Consider the following 23,501-nt stretch of genomic DNA (forward strand, 5'->3'; position numbering starts at 1 on the left):
CCTACAGAAGCAAGGGACAAGCTGCTCAGTGCTTAGGGTGGCTTGGAAGGAATGCCCCAAAGATGACCCAGGTTGACTGGACCTGCAGCATTGGAACCAGCAAAGAGTCGGACGCTCACATGGAAGCAGGTTTGGCGCTTGTGAGCCCTGCATCGAAAGCTGTGCCAGGTGTGACCAAACTCTGCCCCGTCTGTGGTTTTGCAGCCAATTCCTACTCAGTTGCACTTAAACGCCAGACCGGGAAGAGTCCAAAGAACACAGGCCCCTTCCAGCAAAGCAGCGCATGTTAATCCTCGTGTTATAGACACAGATGTCGCAATCACTGCCATGATCACACTTGGCATACAAGCATCCAGATTATGTTACAGATGCCTGGCAATCCCACACCAAGCACCGCGCTTAAAGCAGCGGCTCTCCAAAAAGTGCTCCCCAGGAGCAAGAAAAGGCTAACACTTGGATGAAGGAGTTGGCAGGTAGGCTTGTCTTGGACCAGCAGAGGCAAGGCAGGCCACTTGCCTCCAAGTGGTGCTCGACAAGTGCGCGGTCTCACAGGCAGGCTCTGTGCCTGCGTAGAGCCAGCTCTGGGAACATTTGAGAGCTCTAGCCCTTTTGCTCTTCCCTTGGAGAGCAGATTCACTACATGGCTTGAGCGGTACAGCAACGCGCCTTTGTCAGGGCTGGGGACCAACATCTGGAAGGCCACAATTCCAATCATCCCTGGTGGCTGCCAGGGCTGATGGGAGTTGGAGTCCACCAGCATCTGGACGGCCACAGATGTCCCCCACCCTGATCTCCCTGCTCAGTTCTTGGAAGGTTATCAGTGTTCAAAAGCTGTATTCGAGACCAGGAATCAAGAAGGCCATATGACAATGGAACCAATTGCCTAGAGAGGTAGTGGCCTCTCCGACACTGGAGGCATTCAAGAGGCAGCTGGACAGCTATATGTCGGGAATGCTTTGATTTGGATTCCTGCATTGAGCAGGGGGTTGGAATCGATGGCCTCACAGGCCCCTTCCAACTCTACTATTCTGAATCTATGAAGGCGGGCAGGTTATGTGGCTGCACAATGATCCCTCAGAAGACCTGCCAGTTCCAGGTGTCCTCAGGAAAAATTTATTACTAAAGTATTTCTAACCCACCCTACATACCAATTGACCTTGGGGTAGTTGCAAAAGAAAAATCTGTGAAGATCTGCTGTGCCAAAGGCTACACCTGCTCTGGTGTCCACACCCGGGGCACAGTGTTTCGCTATCACTACGGAAGCAAACCAGTGGCCACATTACGTAAGCCAAATTGCAGAAATGTTCCTGGGAAAAGCAGAAGTGGCTAGGCCCCTAATGGAATAGCATTTCACATCAGCTTGTAGAAAAAGGTTTTTGTGGAAGCTGCCCAATGCGAAAGGCTCAAAGGACAGACTCGGAGATGCCTTATATTATAGGACTAGCTTAACAGGTCTCATTTCTGAAGAGGAAAAAAGCTGATCCCAACAAGACGGAGTACGTAGCAGCCTTGCAAGGAGAGTTTAACCACCACTGATCAGAGCGAAGGCGTGACACCTTCAAGAAAGGAACGGAAGTGTTGGCACTCCTGCAGAGGAGTCCTCATTCCCACCCTCTAAAATTAAAGAAATCACCACCCAAAACATCTCAGGCAATGCCATAATCCAGGGAGAGTGTCCTGGCGTTGCAGTCACTGTTTAAAGCAGCTTCCCGAGGCTTGCAGAGAAGGCCTGCAGGCTTTTTCAATGATCCTTTGGAGGCCGCAACACTGGAGTGGAGATCTCCCTGTTCACATTCTTATCCTTGGAAGTAAGCTAGGCAATTGTTATTACATGTAACCCTTTGAGAAAAAATTAAGCATTTCAAGAGCTGGCGACTGAAGTGGTCCCAGCATATTAAAGCGGCTGAAGAAAGGGGCAGAGGGAGAAGGTGGGCATTCAGGGAGCGACAGGCCCAAGCGCGTGTCTCGCTTCCTCCATAAACAAACGACACTGCTTCTTCTAAGTAATTTATCACGACAAAGCCGGCAACATAATGGGGGCTGTTTTTCTTAAGCGGGTACTATAATTCTAATCACACTGACTCAAGGGATGAGTTTGGTTCCTGCTTGTTGGCTTCCATTGCTTTAGTGTGGCTCTCAAGACTAGCAGACACAGAGAGGGCTGCTCTGCAGACGCAATGGCCTTCCCAAACCTGGTGTCCTCCAAACATTTTGGCCGACAACTCCTAGCTGCCCCAGGCAGCACGGCTGGGTGACTACAGCCGTAGCCCAGAACACGTGGAGGGCATCATGTTAGGGAAGGCTGGCCTAGACTCAAGTGGTGCTTTTTTGGGCGTGCGCTTGGCCTTGACCCTTGGACCGCTTAGAATGTGCTTTCTAAAAACCCAGAACCAGGTCTTGAGCCAGGAGAAGCGGGAGCAACAGAAGCCATCAGAGAGGCTGAGGCCAGCCTCTCTGCTCCCTGACACCGCTGGGAGACGTTGAGAGCAAACAGGGAGCTTTCAAATCCCCACGATCTCGGGCTGGCCTTCAAGAGCGGCTGCTTTCCCCCATAACGATGCTCTGAACCTAGGAGAGGAACTTGGGAAAAGCCAAGCAATGGCCGGGTGAGTCCACCTTGCCCTCTTCCCTGCTGAGGGAAGTCAAGCAACCAGGGACGTCCTCTGCAACCCCCATACCCTGAAAAAAAGACACCCAGAAAGTGGAGGACAGAGAGAGAGAGAGAATATGCCCAACTGTGGAAGCAAAGCATGCTGAAAAAGAACCGCCCCATCACCTGCTTTTTAAAAAGAAAAGGGGAAAGAGTCAACGCTTGCTGCAAAGGAGAATGTCACTGGAGCGGGTACAATGGCATTAGTCAAAAGAGAACTGAGCAAGAAGTCACTCGCCTGCCTGTCAAGGCAAGTGCCAGTAGCCAAGATGGTCCTCTGGAGTTGAGAGAAGCAATGCTACCCCCAGCTATCTGGCTAGAGCTCTGGAAGGTTCCCACAGCTGGCCCTGCGCGGGCAGACGGTGGGGCTGCAGAGACCGCATGGAAGCAGCAGCTGGAGAGCTACGTGGCTGCTCGCTGAGTGATGCTCTCAAGCACCAGACAAACGTTTTGCAGCATGGGAACGCAGCTGTGCTGAGCTCACACTCCTGTGGAATTCAAAGGGAGAACCAGGCTCTCAACACAGGTGCATTCTATTGGGGAGGGGGCCACATATCCATAACAAAACTAAACCCAAGTGCTGCAAGGTGGGGCTATCCTCGGGTCTAAGAGTTAACGGTTTGTTCCCCAGGGAGGTTCCAGGCACTTCTATGGCTCAAGCAGCCGCTGCCACCTCCCCAATGTCCCCTGGGAAGATGTGCATCCTTGTGGCTCTGGAACCGGAAGCGGCTGTCTCCTCTGAGCACCTGCGGGGATATTCCGTCCAGGAAGAAGAGCCGCCCACCTCCTCCCAAATGCTGCCCAGAATGATGAAACGAGCACAGAGACTCTCGAGTTCACTTGCTAGTTTTGAGCATCAACAGCAAAGAGCTACGATGTCAGAGTCCGTCTTTGTCTTCCAAAAGGAGGGCGCCTTTGTTTACATGAAGTCATCTGAGTCATTGCCATCCTGCACAAGGAAAGACAGAAAAGGGCTTTTGAGGGCCAGCTGGCTGGCTCTACAGGGCGTTGGATAACTCAGGCTGGATCCCAGAATTATTCTCTCCCTTTTGCTCCATGCTTAACTGGTCATCGCTATTCTGGCTTCTCCCCAGGAAGAGGAATGCCAAAGCTGCTCTCGTCCATTCCTTGGCCAGCAGACACCAGGTTTGAACAGGTACCTTCCCGGGGTTAATGGCTCCCTCTAGTCATATAATTCTTAGCAGGACAGCCCTTTGGCAAACGAGTCTCAAGCCCACTTTGGGCTGGGAAGCCTCTTCTACCTCCTAGACCCTTTGACAGGGGTGCTTGTCTCCCACTCCAAGGCCAATCCCTCTTGTGCCTTTAATTGCAGTCTGACAGGCAGAAATTCAACAAGTTAAGCCTTTCCTAGTATTATTTATGTATTATTGTTAAATTTCTACCCTGTTCTTTCTCGCAGGAGCCCAGAGCGGCAAACAAGGGACAAAACACTAAAAAATCTGAAAACATCTTAAACATAAAACTTTTTTAAAGAATATTTTTTTTAAAAAAATCTTTAAACGCATCTTAAAAAGCAATTCCAAAACAGCTGCAGACTAGGATAATGCCTCTAACATAGAAGACTTGTTGAAAGAGGAAGGTTTTCAGAAGATTCCAAAAAGATAACAGAGATGAAATATGGCGACACGGTTGTGGGAAAAGCTTCACCATGACTACTTTCTATTTTATTTTATTTTTTATGCAGCACCCCTCAACGCAGCCATTTTATGACTGGTGCCCCCAGCACTCTCTCAAAATTTGAAATGTGCCCTCTGGTCAAAAAAGGCTGGGGACTGCTGGCCTAACACCAGCAGTGGGCTTGGAAGGTGCCAGCCATCGCACCCACCCACTCTGTGGCTCACTTGGGCAACGGATTCCTTACAGGAATATCCTGGACATACCTGGTTGGAAGACATGTTCTCCGCCTTCATTAAGGAAGAGTAGTTCCTGCAAAAGAAAAGGCACCCACCCATTTAAACCTTGTTGGCCTGCAGTCCCCGGGAGAAAGCCTGGCTGGCAAGAAGTATGCTGATCACCTCTGGCCCTATAATGCAAGGGTGGGCAACACCCACCTCTCACCTGACGCCAGGTAACCCCATTTCAGGAGGGCACTTGCAGGCTGCTCCCAATTCTTTCAGGTCTTCCATGTTCACGTCTTGAACTCAAAGGAAGATCCCTTCTGAAAGCAGCTGATGCCTGAGCCACCAGCCGCCACGGATCAAGAGTGCCCTCTAAGGCTCCTGATTGTTCCTTTGCAGCTGTGCCTTTACCTGCCCCACACCTGACATCACATATGGGGCAGGTGGCTGTAGCATGGGGAACACAGGGCCAGATTAAGACCCTCCTGGACCTAACATGGCCCACCAGCTGGAAGGTCCCCACCGTTACACTAATGCAGGCCTCCCAGATATTTCTGAACTACAACTCCCATCATCCCATGCCACGGGTCAAGCTTGCTGGGGCTGATGGGAGTTGTTGTTCAGGGCTTGCAAAGATCAGCAGTTGCTCCCCCCCCAGGGACCTTCAGAGCAGGACCCTCTGAGGCATGAAGAGCCACTGCAAAACACATTTCAAAACTGAGTCACTCATACAGACCCCCTGTGATGTCCCTGTATGTGAATATAATGTATATATGGTAAGTGCAGGGTTATTATAGGAAATATGGTAAGTGGAGTGAGTGAGAAGGGGGAGTACATGGGCTGTAGAATGTTGGATGATGATTGGCTGTGTATTTGAATGGCTGAAGGTATAAATGAGAGGATGACAGTTGAGTCTGGGGGGATGTTTGTGGTGTTTGTTGGACAGTGGTTGAGGTGGTGTTTGGTGGATGTTGAAGGTGGTGGATGTTGAGGGTGGTGGGTGTTGAAGGTTGTTGTAGAGAGATTGGATTAGGAGTTCTGAGGCAAATATTAACAAGTAAGAACATAAGAGAAACATATATGAAACCATGTCAACGAAATATATAAGTAATCTTGTTATTCCTAGTGTGAACAATAAACATTTTCTTGGTTTACTTAAAGCCTGATTCCTTAGCTGGAGTGTACAGACCAGGGGGGAAGGCAGGGTAACCAAGGCTGAAGAAGAAATTGTATCTAATGGTGGCAGCAGTAAAGGAGGAGATATTATATCAGCATTCAGTACCACAGAACAACCCAGAGCTGTGAGCTTCATAAGCAAGAGGCTTCAGGGGGGTTGGGAATTACCGATACACACAGACACAAGGTATCATATAGCCAGGAAGAGACTACGGCACAGTCTAGAGGCTATATTGAGTACACAGAGTGTTGGGTAGTGTGGCCTAGCAGAGGGATCTTTTGAGATCTGTGCTAGAGCGGAGAAAGGTAAAAATAAACACGACGATCTTGACTGCTGGTAGCCACGAGTTACAGCGTCACAGGTGGTGCCAGGGGAAGGATGTCACACACACACCCACGGACTGCACCATGTGCCTCGCTAGACCCTGGCCAAGGTCAACCCCGTGCAGCCCAAACACCAACACTTCGTGGCAAAGGTTCAACTCACCGCCTTCAGCAAAGAGCCACCCAAGGGGCAGCCTTGACCCAAGGGGCAGCCTTGACCCAAGGGGCAGCCTTGACCCAAGGGGCAGCCTTGACCCAAGGGGCAGCCTTGACCCAAGGGGCAGCCTTGACCCAAGGGGCAGCCTTGACCCAAGGGGCAGCCAGCACAGCAAGGAAGCAGGTATTGAGGGCTAATATTAGCTTGGAAGCCCCCGAGTGGGGCTCACACGCTTATATACCAGCCAGCAGGGGCAGCAGAGAGTAACCAGCTGCTGCCGCTGGGGCAGGCTGTGCCCCCCACCCCCTGCCTGAAAGCTGCAGTGAGACAGAGACGTCCCTCCCGGTGGTCAGAGGATCTCTCGGCACAGGGCGTGGCTGGCCCACAGAGTCAGCAGACATGGATCTCACAAGCCCTGGCGTAATACCAGCATCATTAAAAAGTTCTGTCTGAGGTCATTTGGAAAGTCAGCACCACAGGAAAGCAGGCAAATACGAATCTGGCAACAGAGTGTGTTGTTGCAGAATGCAGGCCAGCTCCCTTGGCTTGCTGCTTTCCCCCTATTTCCTCACCCCCTACATGCCCCTCCCTCATGTCTCCTGTATACTTAGGAGCTGAACCTTTGGGCATTCATTCCTGGGGAGGTTCAACCAGGACAGGCCCAACTCGCCTTCCTAGGAGGATCCCCATTGTCTCACCCACCGAAGCTCTTCCATCTCTTTCTTCTTCTTCATCTCCTCTTTCTCGTTTCGCTTCATCTCCTGGATCTGGGCCTTCTTCTCATTCCTCTCCTCCCGGTCACGCGCTTCCTTCTCGGCCGCCAGGTCTGGGAACTGCTCCACTTTGCTCTTCTCCAGCCGGTTCAAGATTTCATTCACCTTCTTCTCCACAGTCAAGACCTTCACCTTTGGGGTAGAACAGGGATCCTTATTAGAACTGTTGCTGAAGGAAGAAAACCTAAACTGGGCCTCTATAAACCTGGGGCAAGTACCCCCAACTGGTCACTTGCAATGTTCTTAAACAGCACCATCAAAGTGGCAGGCCAGTCAGGTACAGGGGCAGTTCTGGAGGGAACCTCAGATGTACCTCTAAGATTTTTTTTATTATTTAATTTATATTCTGCCCTTTCTCCCAGTAGGAGCCCAGGGCAGCTCCTCTAAAGGAGGAGACTACAGAACAAAAGCTACTCAAAAGCTAGAGGGCACCAGCACATTGTGGCTCCAGAGGGCAGGACTAGAATCAAGGGGTGGAACTTGCAGAGAAGCAGATTCCGGGTAGACGTAAGGAGAAGCTTCCCAACAGTAAAGTGTTTGGCACTGGAACTGTGACTGTCTCAGGAATCAGTGGGCTGCCTTTTGCTGGAGGTGTTTAAGCAGAGGCCAGATGGCCACTTCTCAGGGATTCAGCAGTTGCAAGATCCTGCATTAGGCATGGGGTTGGACCAGATGACCTCCACGGTCCCTTTCAACTCTATGATTCTACACAGAAAGTCAACACCCAGCCTTCCTTCCAGCCATCTACTCACCTTCAAGTTGTTGGTGTCCCCACACTTTCTCAGCTGTGTCTCCTCCCTTGCCTGGCCTTCACCCAGCTTCTTCCATTCTCCTTCCCCTGCCTTCACATCTTCTAAAATACTGGGGATGAGCCACTTCTCTCTGTCAAGTTGCTGCCCTCTCCTCCCTGCCCAACTTTAAATCTGCCTTGTGCAAAGCCTTCAGCTTTCTTGAACTGTTTGCTAGCCCACTGGACCATTTGGGCCCTGTCTCACCTGTTCAGACTCGCCCCAGGCGACAAGGCAAGCAGCTGTCGGTGAGGTGTCTGTGGCTTTGCTTTGTCTGTGCTGCTGCTGCCTGCTGAGTATTAGCAAAGCCGAGCTGGGAAAGTCACCCAAGCAATGCAGACAGCCAAGTGACTTCTGAGACGAAAGGCACATCACAGGCAAGTCTCCTCTAACTGAAGTCACCAGATATGAGGAAAGGTCCTCTACCCAGCTGCAAAACGGAGGTGTGGCTCCTGCTCTGTGACCCATGGCATCATCAGGTCACATGAGCCAACGCCGCTGCGGACTGCAGAGGGGGAGCTCCCAGGCAACCCACCCCCAATACAGGTGGCACTGGCTTAAATGAGCCTGCCCCAACTTCCTAGCATGTTGGCACATCAATGCGCATATCCCCACACGCTGTGCAGGCACAACTGCCATCATCCAAGATGGCAGTGGGGCATCCCGCAGGCGTTGACGCTCACACTGCCACCGTGGATGATGGCAAACGTGCGTGTGTAGTGTGTGCCGCAGGCACGCCGATGCAGGAGGCAGGCAGGCCTATTTAAGCCCACAGCCCCTGCATTGGGAGGGAGTGTTGGGTCATATGGAACTGCGGGCCCAGTCATGCCTGGTGCTGGCCCTGCACGAGATGCTGGGGTGGGGGAACCTGTACTGGGCTTTGTAGCAACTGCACGGAGTGCAGCTGTCCTTCCCCCAGGGCAACCTGAGCCCCTCAGCATTGGGGAGACCTCCCCAAAACTGCCCTCTGTAACACTGGAGGCCAAAGAATGACTCAAGGAAGCCAGATAAGAAATGACCCATCAAGGTAGGGGGGCCCCTGGACTGCACCGCCTGCAGCCAAATGAGTCATCATCCCAGACAAATCTCAGCTTTCCCACCCCTCAAAGCCAATGCAGGAAGAAAAAACCAGGACGCTCCTCTCCCCCGTGTCTCTAAGAAGCGAGGCCAGATGATGCCGCTGCCACCAGAACTGAGCAGAAGGTCACCATTTTCACGGTTTCACTTCTAATTATTATGAACTGAGGATCTTTTTGAACAGACACTACTTTGCCTTTCCATCGAGTCTTCAGGTCAAAACATTAAGTCAGTGACTTCCTGCCTTGTTTTTTTAAACACATTTTTTAAAACCCCATGCCGTGGGCCTCCAGTATCTGATTCAGATCCTTCTGATGTCATTGGAAAGTGCTCTTTATTCCAGGCTCAAGAGATTACATCACTTGTCCAGAGTAACGCAGGAAGTCTGCAGAACAGCCAAAATACATCCCCAAGAGGCCAGGCTGGCTGACGAGCTGTATCCTCTCTTGGAAAACAGCTCCCCCCCCCTTGCTGTCTTTAATCCTGGCCAGAGCAACAGGACTCCAAGCCTGAATGATCCTGTTTATGAAGTCACGTGTACTGGAGAGGAGAGAAATGGAAGGCCTCAGAAAGGGACAGACCCACTTACATGTCAAAAAAAGCACTTCCGAAATTTTCAGCTGCTTGGAATAACTCATGACCTTGAAGGAGAAGCAGCAGAACATACAAAATGGGGCTTCTCACTCCCACTGGTTACATTTCACCGTCTTACAGGTTTGATTCTGGCTGCTAGCTCATGTCAAATTCCTTTGAGTTCCAACCTTAATTTTTCACTCAAAAAAAAAAGAGAGATTTTTTAGGCCTCATGGCTTCAAAAAGAAAAATTCTGAAGCTTGAGAAAATATGAACTTTATGAGCTGCCGTATACCAAGTCAGACCAAGGTGACAATGAATATGCAGTCCACTCAGCATTGTCCTCCAAGAGCCCTGTGCACACCTTCTGAAAATGACTGGGTAACAGGCAGCAATGGAGACTCAGCCCCTTTTAAGAAGAGGTGATCTAGGTGGGGCTTCATCAGCCTGCACTCCTCCCTGTCCCACAAATATTTTATTTATTTATCTGCTATTTGATTTATATCCCACCCTTCCTTCCAAACACAGCGGTGCACCTGCCCCTTCCATATGCGCCTCTGCTTCGGATCACCGTTCTTCCTCCACTTGCATTACTCCACCATAAGAACCTACACAGAGCCCTGCAGCAGCTGGGTCAGGCCAAGCGGCCCCTCCCACCCAGCGCCCTGTCCTCACAGTGGCCAACCAGGTGCCTCACAGGAAGCCTGTGCGCAAGACCCGAGCACAAGAGCACTCTCCCCTCCTGCGGTTCCCAGCAACCACGGAGTGAGAGCGGAGCCATCAAGGCCGGCACCTCTTACGAAGAGCTTTCCACACACTTCCCTACCCTAAAGGCTACAGCTGGAATAAAGCACACGAATTAAGGGAGCCCAGGTACTTGGTATTCAGCTGCAAAATTTATTCGGAACACAGGATCTGGAGGCAGGTGGCACGAGGCCAGAGTATTAGGTGGCAATTGTGCAATGAAGTTACTGCAGATTATTTTTTTTTAAGATGTCTCTAAAGCTTTTTAAAAAAATGTTTTTAAAGTTGTTTTAATGTATTTTAAGGTCTGTTTTTATGATGCTTTAAAGTGTTTTTAATGCTTTTGTTTGCCACCCTGGGTTCCTGCTGGGAGGAAGGGCAGGATATAAATCAACTAATAAATAAATAAGGGAAGGCACACACACACACACAGAGTCACAAAAACAGGTGAGTATGCTGCTACTGTCTGCTTAAAACTTGACTTGCTTTTTATGGCTTCTCATATGAACCCAGACAGGGGCGAGAACCTGCTTTGCGCAGGGCTGCTGAACAACTGGCTGCCTGGTAATGCTAACGCAGCCTCATCATGGCACAAACTGTAACCTCAATACGAGAGGGGCCAAGGGATGCTGCAATGCCTAGGAAATGCCAGCAGGACCTCTCCCCCCCTTCCCGTTCTCTGCTTCTTCATCCCACCCACTCCTTCCTCGCTGTACCCACAAGCCAAGCCTCCCACTGGATTCTTGGTGGCCATTGTTCTGGGGAGACAGGTGCCTGCAGAAGAGGATCCTTACCTCCTTCTGCCGGTGAAACCCAATCTGTCCCACGTCCATGTCTGCCGTTTTCTTCAAGTTGCTCCATGGGGTGTACACCACAGTGACGTTGTTCATCTTGCAGCCTTTGAGGGAAGAGAGCCATTCCATTCAGCGAGAGCAGGATTCTCGCAGCTGATCTGCCTAGCCCCCCCCCCAGGCACCCACCTCTCCTCATAAGAATCCTTTCAAGTGGCAACAATACATTCCCAACAGCTGCTCCCCGCGGGCGTCTCTGGGCAGAAGTGTTTTGTCAGAGAGATGGTTACTGACAAGGCACGGCAGAGGAGGAAAGGGAGGAAGTCTTAAGCGGCTCCTGCCCTGATGCTCCACGCAAGGCAACAGGCGGGAGATGCAACACAGACAGCCTGTTTATAAGAAATATGCCATTGCTGGGTGTGGGGAGGGATGGAGTTTAGATAGAGACTTAATAATTACAAGTTAGTTATTAAGATTTAGATAACAGTTAATTTAATAGATCATGTTTTTAAGGTACAAGTGAAATGATCTATTTTATTTTTCTTGATTGTTATATTGAAAAGATAAAAATTTCTGTGTGCGGAATGTACCTGAAAGTTGATTTCATGTAAAAGATATGTAAAATTTCAAAATTTAATAAAAAGTATTTTTTAAAAAAACAACAGACAGCCTGCAGCAAATGCGCAGAGTTAACTGGCTCCAGATGTCCCCAGAAGACTATCGCAGCAGGGGGGGAATCTCAAGCCCTCACCTCCCTGGCTCAGGCAGCGACGGGGAAGCCCTGCCAAGAATTCACAGGAAGCTTAGAGGTTCTCGGGAATAAAACCTTAAAAAGACACCTGCATCCCACGAAACAGCCAAGGCATGAAATGCATTCCCAAATCAAATGGACACAATCCAGCAGCTATAACTGCAGAGGCCGTCCTGCCCATCCTCTCCTAGTTGTGGAACATATTTAGTGCATGCCTTGGAGCACGCCCATCCAGGAAAGGAACAGAATGGAAAGCACTCGGGAACATGGGGCACTGAAGGGCAGAAAATGTAGTGATCTGGGGTTCCACAGGCCTTACACCTTTTACTTTCATCCCATCTTTCCTCCAAAGGACTCAGAGTGGTTGTACATGGCTGCCTTTTTATCCTCGTAACAACCCAGCGAGGTAGGTCAGGCTGAGTGACAGTGACCAGGGCAAAGTCAACCCAATTGAGATTCATGGCCAGGTTTCCCCAGTCCAGCATTTGATCCACTACACCACACCAGACCAGGCAGATCCCCTCCTCGATGACCTCTCCCTAATTCTTATGTCTGCCAGGAGGACCATCTCCATTTTTCAAGCTGTGAGCCAATCCCAGACATTGAGGGCACACAAAAAGATGCTCAACAGAACCATGGAACTGCCTCCTGCCACAGCCTGAACCCTGTCAAGGCCATTCTGTCTGAGCCAGTCCTTTGTGGGCTAGCTATGATTTGATGTAGTGTTTTATCCTGGGGGGCAACTTACCCTCCCCTCTGTCCCTACTCACACCTGGTACTCAGGATGGGGCGGGATATACACCCACGCAAGAAATAAAGTGCTAACTGAGATGAGAAAGAAGGCCACGCGCCATCTCTGTGCACAGAGTGCCCAAAGGTCTCCTCTATAAAACTTCCAACCTTCAAAAGGTCTTGAGACTAAAAATAAACAACAAAGAAACACACACACCCCAAGAGATGCACACCCTCTCAATGGAGAAACAGATCCTGTTATTATTCAACTCTCTGAGGTCTTCTTCCAATTACAGAGCACACCAGTGTTGTGGAATGCCCTCTCTGCTGAAATACGAGAGGGTCCCGTCAGTACAGGCGGGCCCCGCTTTACGGTGTTTCACCTTTCGGCATTGCGCTAATGCTGTGACTTTCAATTCTGGAGAGTCCCCGCGTTAAGGCGCTTGTCCTGTTTTTACGGCGGTTTTTTTCCATTGCGAGCCATTTTTGCATCATTTTTGTGCAACGCACACCATTATTTTCAATGCGTTCCGCTTTTCGACGGTTTCCGCTTTTCAGCAGCAGTCCGGAACGGAACCTGACGTATAAGTGGGGCCCGCCTGTACTGACACTCCCCTGGTTCTTGAGGACACACCTGTCTAGACAAGCATTTATGGATATTTTTATGGATATTTAACGATATCCTCTGGGTGGTCCATACTGCCCTTTCACTGGTGCTGTGTTCCCCCCTTTCTGACTCAGACACTGGCAGTTAAGCGCCAAGTCCTACCGTGCTTTGGAGTCTGGCAAAGAGGCTGTGGCCCATTACAATTCGGCATTTGCCGGAGTGTAATTTGGTCCCCCTGTTCTTTGTGCCTCTCTCACGCTTCTCTGGGGCAGCCATTGGGCTATTTGCAGGCTGCCAAGTTGCTTCACGTTGTTCTGAGCTCCACCACTCCAGCCTTCTTCATAAGCCCCTCATTCAAAGGCCTCCTCTCTGTTACTCCTCTCTGCCATGCGAGGACACGCTGCGAATAACAAAGGCTCACCTTGAATGCTGTTAGCTTTGACTAGGTGTGCACAGTCTATCAAAACCTCCTTTGGGATGTCATCCATTGTCTGCCCCTAAAATGAACCAAAGTGGACATGAGCAGTTCATGGGGAGGAGACAGCAAAAGCAACGCTAGGAAGAAAACAGGTTCTGCAGACATTGGGCCATCCATACGACTTATAATCTGCAACGTTACAGCTTTATGTCCTCATTAATTCAACGTCATCTATATAACAAATCCACTGAAAAACCGATATGCTTTCCTAATCTCATTCAGGTCCATGGGCTTGGACGCAATTGCCGTGGACTTTCCTGCAATAGGTGATCCATGGGCATTACTCCATTGTATGTATGCTAAGCCCCTTGTCTCCTTCCACCCAATAGCACATCCACAAACCTGCGCATATGTGGGAATTAAAAAAAAAAAGATATACGTTTCTGCGCTCTTAAAAAAAGCATGCAGAAAGCAAACAACTGTTATGGACCAATCACTGAAAAGGAGTGGGCTGAGGGGAGTAGTCAATGCTCATGCGTACGGATGCTTGATAATTGGGTTTTCACAATAATCCGACCACAAACAGGACATTTATGGATCTTGAGGCCACCAACCGAATATGGAAAACGTGGATTTTGCAGTTAGGTATGGATGGGCCCATATTTATGGCATCCAGGCATCTAATCAGTCTGTTACAGCAAAAACAACTAAGGAGTAACCAACCAAATAATACTCTGGTAAATGCACTGAAATCTATGGACATCACGAAATGCACAGTTTCCAATGGGCTTACTCTGAGCATAACTGGGTCATATACAACTCGTAAGAGTCTTGTAGTACTTTAAAGACTAACAAAATTATGAGATAAAATTTTGCAGATTAGATATGCTGGACATAGTGAATGCTACAAAAAGATGTATTAGTCTTTAAGTTGCTGCAAGACTCCACATCGTTCTTGCACTGAACAAGCCCATCATAGCAATTCTTTTAAAAATACTGGTTTCCAGCGGTCCAGTCCCATTTCTGGTGCATTTCCTGATGATATGCCCTTGGGAGGCCAGCAGGCCCTGAGGGCAGCTGCATGCGATGGCTGCGCAGAGCGGGCAGTCCTCCCCACCAGGTAGCTGAATAATGGTGCCTTAGCGAAGGGCAAGCTTCATAACAACAGAAGGTGAGATGCAGAGCGAGGCAGTTACCTTGTGCAGCCGGAGGTACACGTGCGCAGAGGAGAGCTTGTCCACATGAAACCTACATAACACAGCACAGATTTGCTTGAGGTAACGATTCCATCCAAAAGAAAGGTTTCTATACATACTGCCCTCACAGGCTGGCCACCACCTGCGTTATTAGCATTTTAAAGTGCGCATATTTGATAGCAGAGAAAATAATTTTTATGGCTTATCATGCTCACATATCTCAGCAACTGCACACATAGCCCGAAGAGGAGGAAATTGAAAGGCCGAAGGAAACAGGTGCTAAAACAGCACGTATTTCCTTTGAGTAACAACACAGACATAAGGCCAAGTGCTCCCTCTAGCGATCCACAGGCCAACAGTGCTGGATTAACGAGAGCAGGGCTTTACGTAGGGCAAGGGACCTGTGCTCCTCCAGATGTTGTTGGACTCCCAAATCCTATCAGCCCTGGCCAGTGTAACCAACAGGAACATAGCAAGCTGCCTTATACTGAGTCAGACCATTAGTCTATCTAGCTCAATACTGACTGCACTGACTGGCAGCCGTGGCTCTCTAGGGTTTCAGGCAGGGAGCCTCTCCCAGCTCTACCTGGATTGAACCCAGGACCTTCTGAAGCAACGCCTGAACGGCCCAGAGGTTCTCTATTGCCATTACCCTCACCAAGGAAAAAGGCCAGTTCATGAATCATCCCAGGCTGGACTTGACATTTTCAGTATCTTCCAATATCTACTCCTCATCATCAAACCTGGATCACCTGCCTTATCACTCAGCAATACATGCAGTGGAAAAGTTGATTACTTGGGCTCTAAAACCATCACTCCATGTCAGATACCTTAGCTTAATAAAGACACAGAGCTTTCCACAAATGCTCTGGGTGCTTGCCTACTAGATCACACCAAAGGTCCACTGAGTCCAGCATCTTCTTCCCAACAGTAGCCCATCGGATTCCTCTAAGGCCACAAGCAGGGCATGAAGGCAACAGGCTTCCAGCACTGCATGCTCCCTGGCAACCAGGACGCAGAGGCTTATTACCTCCTGCATCTGAAGCTGGAGGCGTCATTCAGTTTCTGCCACAAATAGAGCCATCCCAGAAGGATGAACCTGACAAATCCACCCTTCAGAGTCCTGGCTGGTCCACAAGCACTCTCCACAGTGGCTGAAAGAGGCGGCATCTGGAAGAAGAGCCTCAAGGGTGTGGAGGGAACAACAAGGGCCAGCGCATGCAGACTTGGCTCTGGGCCAGCCCTGGTAGGGCCTGTTAAGGCAGAACACAGGCTGCCGAAATCTTAAAACGGCGGCATTACAACAGATTCCTGCATTGAGCAGGGGGTTGGACTTATAGGCCCTTTCCAACACTACTATTCTATGGTTCTATGAGATGCCTGGAATCAATCATGGGAGCAGCTGAGGGCCCATCCATTGAAGCTGAACCCAGGCAAGACTGAGGCCTCCGAAAACAGGGCAGTTCTCAGCTTGCAATGCTGCTGCTGCCTTTTGTTCTCTGCCATTACTTGCTGTCATTACTTACTTATTCATTGCTATCATTCCCTGTAACAGGGGTTGTTACCCAGGGGCCTGTAGGGACCATGGCACCCAAGGCAGAGGGCCCAGACTCTGAACTTTCTTTACAGGAGTACATAGGGCCCCGCTTCTCGGTGCCCTGCTTTTCGGTGTTCCGCTAACATGGCGCCAGCAGGGAGATCAGCTGGAAGGGGGGCTGGAGCTCCCCGCACTCCAGCTGATCGCGCCGGAGGAGGGAAAGATCAGCTGTAGCGCGCTACACCTGATCTTCTCCTCTTCTGGCACGATCAGACTCCCGCTCGAGCTGATCATGCCCGAAGAGGGGAAGATCTGATCTTCTCCTCCTCTGGAGCGATCAGTGGGTTAGGTTCCAAACCCCCGCGCTACAGCTGATCTGCTTTTGGGCGGTTTTCGCTTTTCGGCAGGGTCTGGAACCTAACCTGCTGTGTGAGTGGGGCCCTTCTGTAGCTGTCTAGCCCTCCGAGAAAGAGAGTCAAGAAACAAAGTATGAGGTAGCCTTCTAAGTGATTTCTGTGAAATGAAACAGACTGACTGTCAGTGTTATTAGCCAATGAGTGGGTATAGAATGGCAGCCTAGGCTTTTGTTGAGGATTGGCATTGGGGAAACTAAAGGGTTCTTGTGCCTTTAACAGTTGTATCTCGGCGCTCAGGGCCAGGAGGACACAGCTGACTTTCCATGGTAAAGATGAGATTGTCCAGGGGAAGAGAGAGCAGCAACAACTGTATTCTCTCTGATTTTGTGTCATGCCATCCCATGGCAGCCATTTTGTGACTGGCGCCCTTAGCACTTCCTCAAAATTCAAAAGGTGCCCACTGGTCCAGGAAGGTTGGTTGACCCCTGCCTTAACTGCTCATTTTATTTTCCGTATCTTAAACAAATCAAAATAAATAAAAGAGCATCATTCCATTCATTTAAAAGAGGTGCTCATTTAATGAACTAATTCAGAGAAGGCCCTTAGTGGCTTGGCTTAGCGAATATTCTTGCCTTTGGCAGGCTTTCTCTTTTTTTTGAAAACCAATAAAATATAAAAAATACATAAATTAAAAAAGAAGTGCTTAATGGAGTGGATCCTGCCATGTTTGCTTGTTTAATGTGCAAAATGGCTCATGTAAGATCTGTTGACGGATCTACTGAGGTTCCAGAAGGTTTTCATTTTAACCCTTTTGGATCCTCTCTGTCTTTGGGAGTAGCCCAGGCACCACTTTCTGTGCCAAGGAACCTGTTCATTCAAGTTCTAGTCATTATATAACTATTTAAAAGCATTGCTATGCTGCCCTTGATTAAAACAGATTCCAGGGCAGTGGATACAGATGTTCATTAAACTCCACTAAAATAAAACACCAACATTAGCAGCCATAAGAAGAGACAGCAGGTAAAAAATTGCAAAGCAGATGAGGGACTGCACACACAAAAAATTCCCCCCAAAAAGCAAACTAGGCAAGAGCAGGACTGAAGCCAGCTGGATTTAGATTAAAGAGAAAATATAAGGAAGGATATTCCAGCAGTACAAATTCAGAACTGGATGTTGGGGAATTATTATTATTAATATATTTATATCCCGCCCTTCAGCAGGAGCCCAGGGCCGCAACCTTATTAAGGAAGGAGGTTAATTTCACAGGCAAAGGACCATCACTGCACACAGAGGCTCAGTTCAGCACTTACCAAATATCTTCTGGCCAGCCATACTTTATTAGATCTTCATCTGCAAGAAAAAAGCAAAACAGTTAGCAGAGAGAATTTCCTCTGCGTCCTCCCTGAGAGCCAGGCCATGACTGCACCTTTGGGGCAAGGCTTATCACGCAAACCTACTGGGTCACCTCACAAACCAAATCGTTAAAGAAGAAGATCTTTCTGAAAACAAAGGAATCCAGTACTAAACTTTCAAGGCAGAAACAATCATTTCGATTTGAATTATGCTGCAAATTTTGAATACTGAACTGCATAATTAGATCTGAGTAGCTATAGCACTGCTGAAGGATGGACCAGTGCAACACTCACAAAGTCTGACACACATGTGCGCGCGCATTTCCAGTAGTCATTTCTGCAAGGCAAATTATTTTCACATGCATGAAGTGTCCTGGGACAAAGAGATATAACCTTTTATACATACTTATTTGGAGGTAAGTCTCATTGAGACTTCCGAGTAAACATTCCACAGGATTCTGCTGATAAAAGTGTCGTAATTTTCACTTTAACAAAAGCTTAAAAACACAAACAAATTTCAAGTGAGAAATTTGGTGAATAATTTATACATAAGAAGAGCCTGCTGGACCAGACCAATGGCCCATCTAGTCCAACATCCTGTTCACACAGTGGCCAACCGGATGCCCCAATGTGAAGCCCACAAGCAGGATGTGAGTATAAGAGCACTCTTCCCCTCCTGCAGTTTCCAGCAACTGGCATTCAGGAGCATGCTGCCTGCCTTCAGAGAAATAAAGTAGTTTAGAAGTATCTGTTTTATTTCAAAGACAATAATAAAACAAAAAAAAGTAAAAAGCTCAGATCTGAAACTAACAAACTATTATTAGAATTATGGGGTCGACACAACCAACACCACACAGTAAATATAAGTAAATGGGGAAAGGCATTCGGTAATTAGCACTGTTGAAGATACGTGGTCTATAAATATGACCTCGGATTTTTACTTAGCCTCATGTTTCTTAGATTAGCACAATTTGGGGTAATTGCCTGGTAGAGAGGACATAAATCTAAAGGGAATTTCATATATACTTTGGGACCTCATTCAAAAAACAGAACAATTCTGGAAAATATTTTCCCTAGGATTAAAAACAATGCTAACAGCTGAAAAGTCATGGTGACCTTTTTTTGTTGAAAACAGAACCAAGAATAACTGTTCTGAATTTTCTTCAAGAAAAATGGTTACACCTAGATATTTTAATCAAACTGTAATTTTAATAGCTGAATATGCAAAAATAAACAACTAACAGATGTTTTTGAAAGAAGATGAGAACCATCGATTAACTTCTTGAATTCCTACCAAAAAAAGGCTTGAGCAGTTTCATTACTCTGATGTTGGAAGGTCTGTAACAACATAAATACAAACTGCTTTTCCTTTCTTTTAAAAGACAGAAGAGTTACAAGCAAATCAAGGGGGGAAATAGAAGGTCACAAAGAAATTACTCACTTTTGAAATGCTGTTTTAAAGTTGTTGTTCCTTAGCACAAATATGATGCAAGAGACACAGGCCTGTACACCATTCAGCTAAATACTGTTGTATACAACAGAATTGCCTTTTTGACCAACTTGGATTCCAATTTCAAGATAATATGTCCCACCCAATCTCAGTAGGGTTGAGATCATGGATCAAGTATATTTGTTCAGAGCCCCATGTTAAAATGTTTATATTAAAAGCTAAAGAACTCTTTTTAAAAAGTGATAATTTACATAAGCATTTAGCTCAGACCTTAAACGAGAAATACAAACCTATTTTCATTCTATCAGGTTTTCCTGAAATGTGGCTGACCACAGCTGGTTGGCACTGTTTTGTTTGTTGTTGACACTGAGAAACATCCAAAAATATGTGCCCACTAGTACAACAAGGCTTTTGGTTTCTCTCCTCTCCCCTCCAGCCCCTCCCCAATTTGCTCCAGAGGGTCTCCCAACCCTCCAGAGTACATTTTGGGTACAGAGGGAGCTACTGACAGGAGGAGAAGTCCCTTGCACGAGCACAGCTCACCTTTAATTTTCTCACAGACTTTATTTGCTGTTGCTTATACATAAAATTCAGAAAGCTAATATTATGGTGCAAACCACTTTATACAGCTGTTGAAAAGCAGTCTGTAGTTCCCTTGGGGCTGCAGAACTAAAGGCCCCATTTGTGCTAGAGCATTAGAGATTATACGCTGAAAGGTGGGACATAAATCTTCAAAATACACACATTTTGTTATAATACATAATTAAAAACGAGGCACATAAAAAGCTGCTTCTGACATTAGTCCCCACTTGCCTCCTTTCATTTTAGCACGGCTAGATGCATTCAAGTTTCCACATGAATTTTACTCCAGGACATCGCTGTGATAGTGGCACGCACCAAGCCATGATAAAGAGGCAAAGATTTGGATCCTAATATACAGGTAATTTATGCATTCCAAAACAATGGGGGGGGGATCCTCACTGAACAGGATAAGGGCTTGTTTTCTGCTGTTAGCAAGTCAGTGAGTTCTTATTCAAGATGCATAACTTCTCATAGAATCATACAGTTGGAAGGGGCCTTGTAGGCCATCGAGTCCAACCCCCTGCTCACAGCAGGAAATCCACAGCTAGAGCATCTCCCGCAGATAGCTGCCCAGCCTCTGCTTGAAGACATCCAGCGAACGGGATCCCACCACCTCCCTAGGCAGTCGGTTCCATTGCCCAACTGCCCTTACTGTCAAGAAGTCCCTTCTAATGTCCAATCTGAATCTACGCTCCTGCAACTTAAAACCATTAGACCTAGTCCTACCCTCTGGGGCTGCAGAGAACAAATCTGTACCCTCCTCTACGTGACTGCCCTTCTGGTACTTGAAGAGTGCAATCATGTCACCCCTCACCCTTCTCTTCACCACACTGAACATGCCAAGTTCCTTCAACCTTTCCTCATAAGACTTGATCTCCATACCGGCTATCATCCTCGTCGCCCTCTTCTGAACCCGAAGTTCCGTTTTTAAATAAAAACAGGGTTAAACAAAAAATGTATTAAACAGACTCCAGTTTGTCAAGCACATCTTTAAAGTGTCACACTTACTTTCATATTTATCTTTTCCCATGTAAATGGTGTAAGCAGCAGCGGGAACAACTGAGGAATGGAAACGGGAAACAAAAACAGAGTTTCAGATCAAACCACCCATAAATATACACAGTTCCCACCACAAAAAAAATCAGAACACAATTAATCCTCTGTACTTCTTTGTCAGGACCCAGAAACATTACAAGGCTTGCTCAAACTCAGAGGTTCTTAAGCTGTGCTCCAGAACCAGGAGTTGTCCCAGGTGTTATTTTAAGTGGTTTGCAAGCAACCACACTAAAAATGGCAAAAGGGACCGCTGGCCAGTCACCCTCTCTGCTTAATCTTCCTTCTCAGGTCCTTTGTGGGAACAACTGCCTTGGATGAAGGGTTGGACATAAATGCAATAAACAAAGAAAGAAAGAATCAAACCATTGTTTGTAGGAGTGGGGAAAAGGCTTATGAGGAAATATTTTATTTATCCTATATACATCCCATGCTTCTCCACTTGCAGGTCCCCAATACACCCTGAAGATCACTGATGAAAAAATGTTTTTAAGCTATGCTTTAGAGTATTTTTAACCTTGCTTTAGAATGTTTTTAATTGTAATTGTGTTTTGGAATGTTTTTAACTTTTTTTCTTTTTCTTGTTACGTTATTTTGTTTACGTTTGGCACCCTGAACTCCTTCAGGGGGAAGGCTGGGATATACAAGAATTATCATAATTATTACTATTATTATTATTATTCAAGGAGTTATGACAGGAATGGTGAGCCTTTGGCCCTCTAGATGTTGCTGAACTACAACTCCCAACAGTAAGCATGGCCAAGACGTAGATGATGGGAGTTGTAGTTCAGCAGCATCTGGAGGGCCAAAAGTTCCCCGCATCTGGGTTGCGGTTCCCACCCCTTTAGGCCTCACAGCTAGTTGGTGCTGCACCCACTGAATTTCTGCCTGTTGTGTGCTCTACGGTTCCAATGAAAAACTAGGCCTAAATACATGCGAATTAAGTGGGCTCGGTAAGGTTCTTCCCCCGCAGCAGGCTTATCCTCCCACTCCCTTAAGCAGGCCAGCCGCTCGGGGCAGGGACCTTGCCTTCCTGGATGTTGCCCTGGACAGGGCCAGGCACAACCCACAGCAGAGCCCCGGTTCTGTGTGCGCGTTTTTTAGGTGCTCTCAGGTAGTCGGCTCCTGGATCCCTCCGAGCCTCTTCCCTCTGGAGGGGCGCCCTGCCTGAGTGCGCGAGGGGCGCTGTGGGCGTGGCCAGCGGGAGTCCCTCCCTCTCTTCCAGATTTCCCCCTCCCCCTTCATCCCCGCGTACCGCTGGACGTGAAGTAGAACACCATGGCAACAGGCCGGGCGGGCTCCGAGGGAGAAGCCAGAGACGCTCCCGAGCGGCCGGGACCACCACCTCCGCTGACCAGCAACTTCCGGTTGTGGCAGCGCCGGCTGCACGGAAGTGACGCGCTACCCCGTCCGATAGAGATATGAAAAACTGCAGAGGCGCCATGCAACTTGTTGGCAGCACATTACGGAAACTGTGGTGCAGTAATGGGAGCATTAGACCAGGGGAGCCCGGGTTAAAATCACCGCCGCTCAGTGGGGTCAGGAGCCTACGGTGGCCCTCCACGGATGTTGATGGGCTACAGTTCCCATCATTTCCGGGAGCCCAACATCTGGCTGGCGACAGATTTTCCATTCACTGCTTTATAGCCTAAACCTACCTCACGGGGTTGTTGTGAAGATAAATACTGCGGGGAGGAGATCCATGTGTGTTGCTTAGAAAGAGGCTGAGATAAAAATTTAATGAATTATAATAGGTTTATTTAATTATTTAAAATATTTGTATCCCACACTCTCGGCTGTAATAAATTATTTCAGGGAAGGGTACCACAGAATAACTGTAACATTCAGAAAGCAATAATAATACTATAAAACAAGAGCTGATGAGAAATCAATACCAGCGGCAATCACAGAAATAACTATACTTTTAAATCTGCGTTGGGGAACGTCTGTGGCCTTCCACACATGTTGGGTACTCCTGAGTTAGCTGCAACCACAAACGCCTGAGGAAATAAATGCGCCTCCATACGGCCTGCCTTAGGGGTGGCCGCCGGGCTGAGCTCATTGGCTGTGTGTTTTGGATGCATTCTCAGCAATGAGCCAGGGTGGCAAAAGCAAGTGCCTGCAACCTTATTTCAAGGTTCCACAATACTAACTACAAATATGATCTTCCTTCAATTAGCATTAAAGTATTTTGGGTTTTTTTGCGCTTGGTGACAATCAGTGAAATCCAACTTTACTTCAAGGCAACATAACTGAGCACTTAGCACTTCAAATACTGTAAATGCTATAAGCACCATATAAATTTAGTTATTATCTATTTATTACATTTATATCTCACTGATTCATAGGGTCGCCATAAGTCGTAATCGACTTGAAGGCACATAACAACAACAAAAGCTGTAAGAGGTCAGCTGGATACCTTTTTTCAGAGCTTGGAAGATTACTTTTAAAAAGTAATAAATTACAGTTACAGTTACATGGCTCAAAAAGTAGTAATTACCATTACAATTGCTCTGAAAGTAACTGATTACTTTGCTTTTCCTCCAAAATAATCA

At 47.8% G+C, this 23,501-nt stretch overlaps 1 protein-coding gene across 1 annotated transcript; it reads right to left on the bottom strand.

Moving 5' to 3' along the window:
* Nucleotides 1-1,994: 1,994 nt before the first annotated feature.
* CCDC25 (coiled-coil domain containing 25) lies at nt 1,995-22,337 on the bottom strand. Its single transcript, XM_061625892.1, has 9 exons — nt 22,202-22,337; nt 20,902-20,952; nt 17,820-17,859; nt 14,617-14,668; nt 13,424-13,499; nt 10,916-11,019; nt 6,869-7,071; nt 4,552-4,597; nt 1,995-3,599 (listed from the first exon to the last, which is right to left on the bottom strand). Exons 1-9 carry the CDS (start codon nt 22,224-22,226, stop codon nt 3,570-3,572), a joined length of 627 nt encoding a protein of 208 aa, XP_061481876.1. The 5' UTR covers nt 22,227-22,337; the 3' UTR covers nt 1,995-3,569.
* Between the last annotated feature and the right edge of the window lie 1,164 nt (nt 22,338-23,501).

This window comes from Rhineura floridana, chromosome 4 (assembly GCF_030035675.1).
Source record: "Rhineura floridana isolate rRhiFlo1 chromosome 4, rRhiFlo1.hap2, whole genome shotgun sequence".
Lineage (NCBI taxonomy): Eukaryota > Metazoa > Chordata > Lepidosauria > Squamata > Rhineuridae > Rhineura > Rhineura floridana.

Bases quoted from the DNA above. Each gene is read 5' to 3' on its own strand.
- CCDC25 (XM_061625892.1), bottom strand. From the start codon at position 22,226: ATGGTGTTCTACTTCACGTCCAGCG. The intron at 14,669-17,819 runs GTAAGTGCTGAA...TGTGTTATGTAG, and splicing joins GGCTGGCCAGAAGATATTTG to GTTTCATGTGGACAAGCTCT. The intron at 4,598-6,868 runs GTGGGTGAGACA...TTTCTTTTGCAG, and splicing joins AAAGAGATGGAAGAGCTTCG to GAACTACTCTTCCTTAATGA.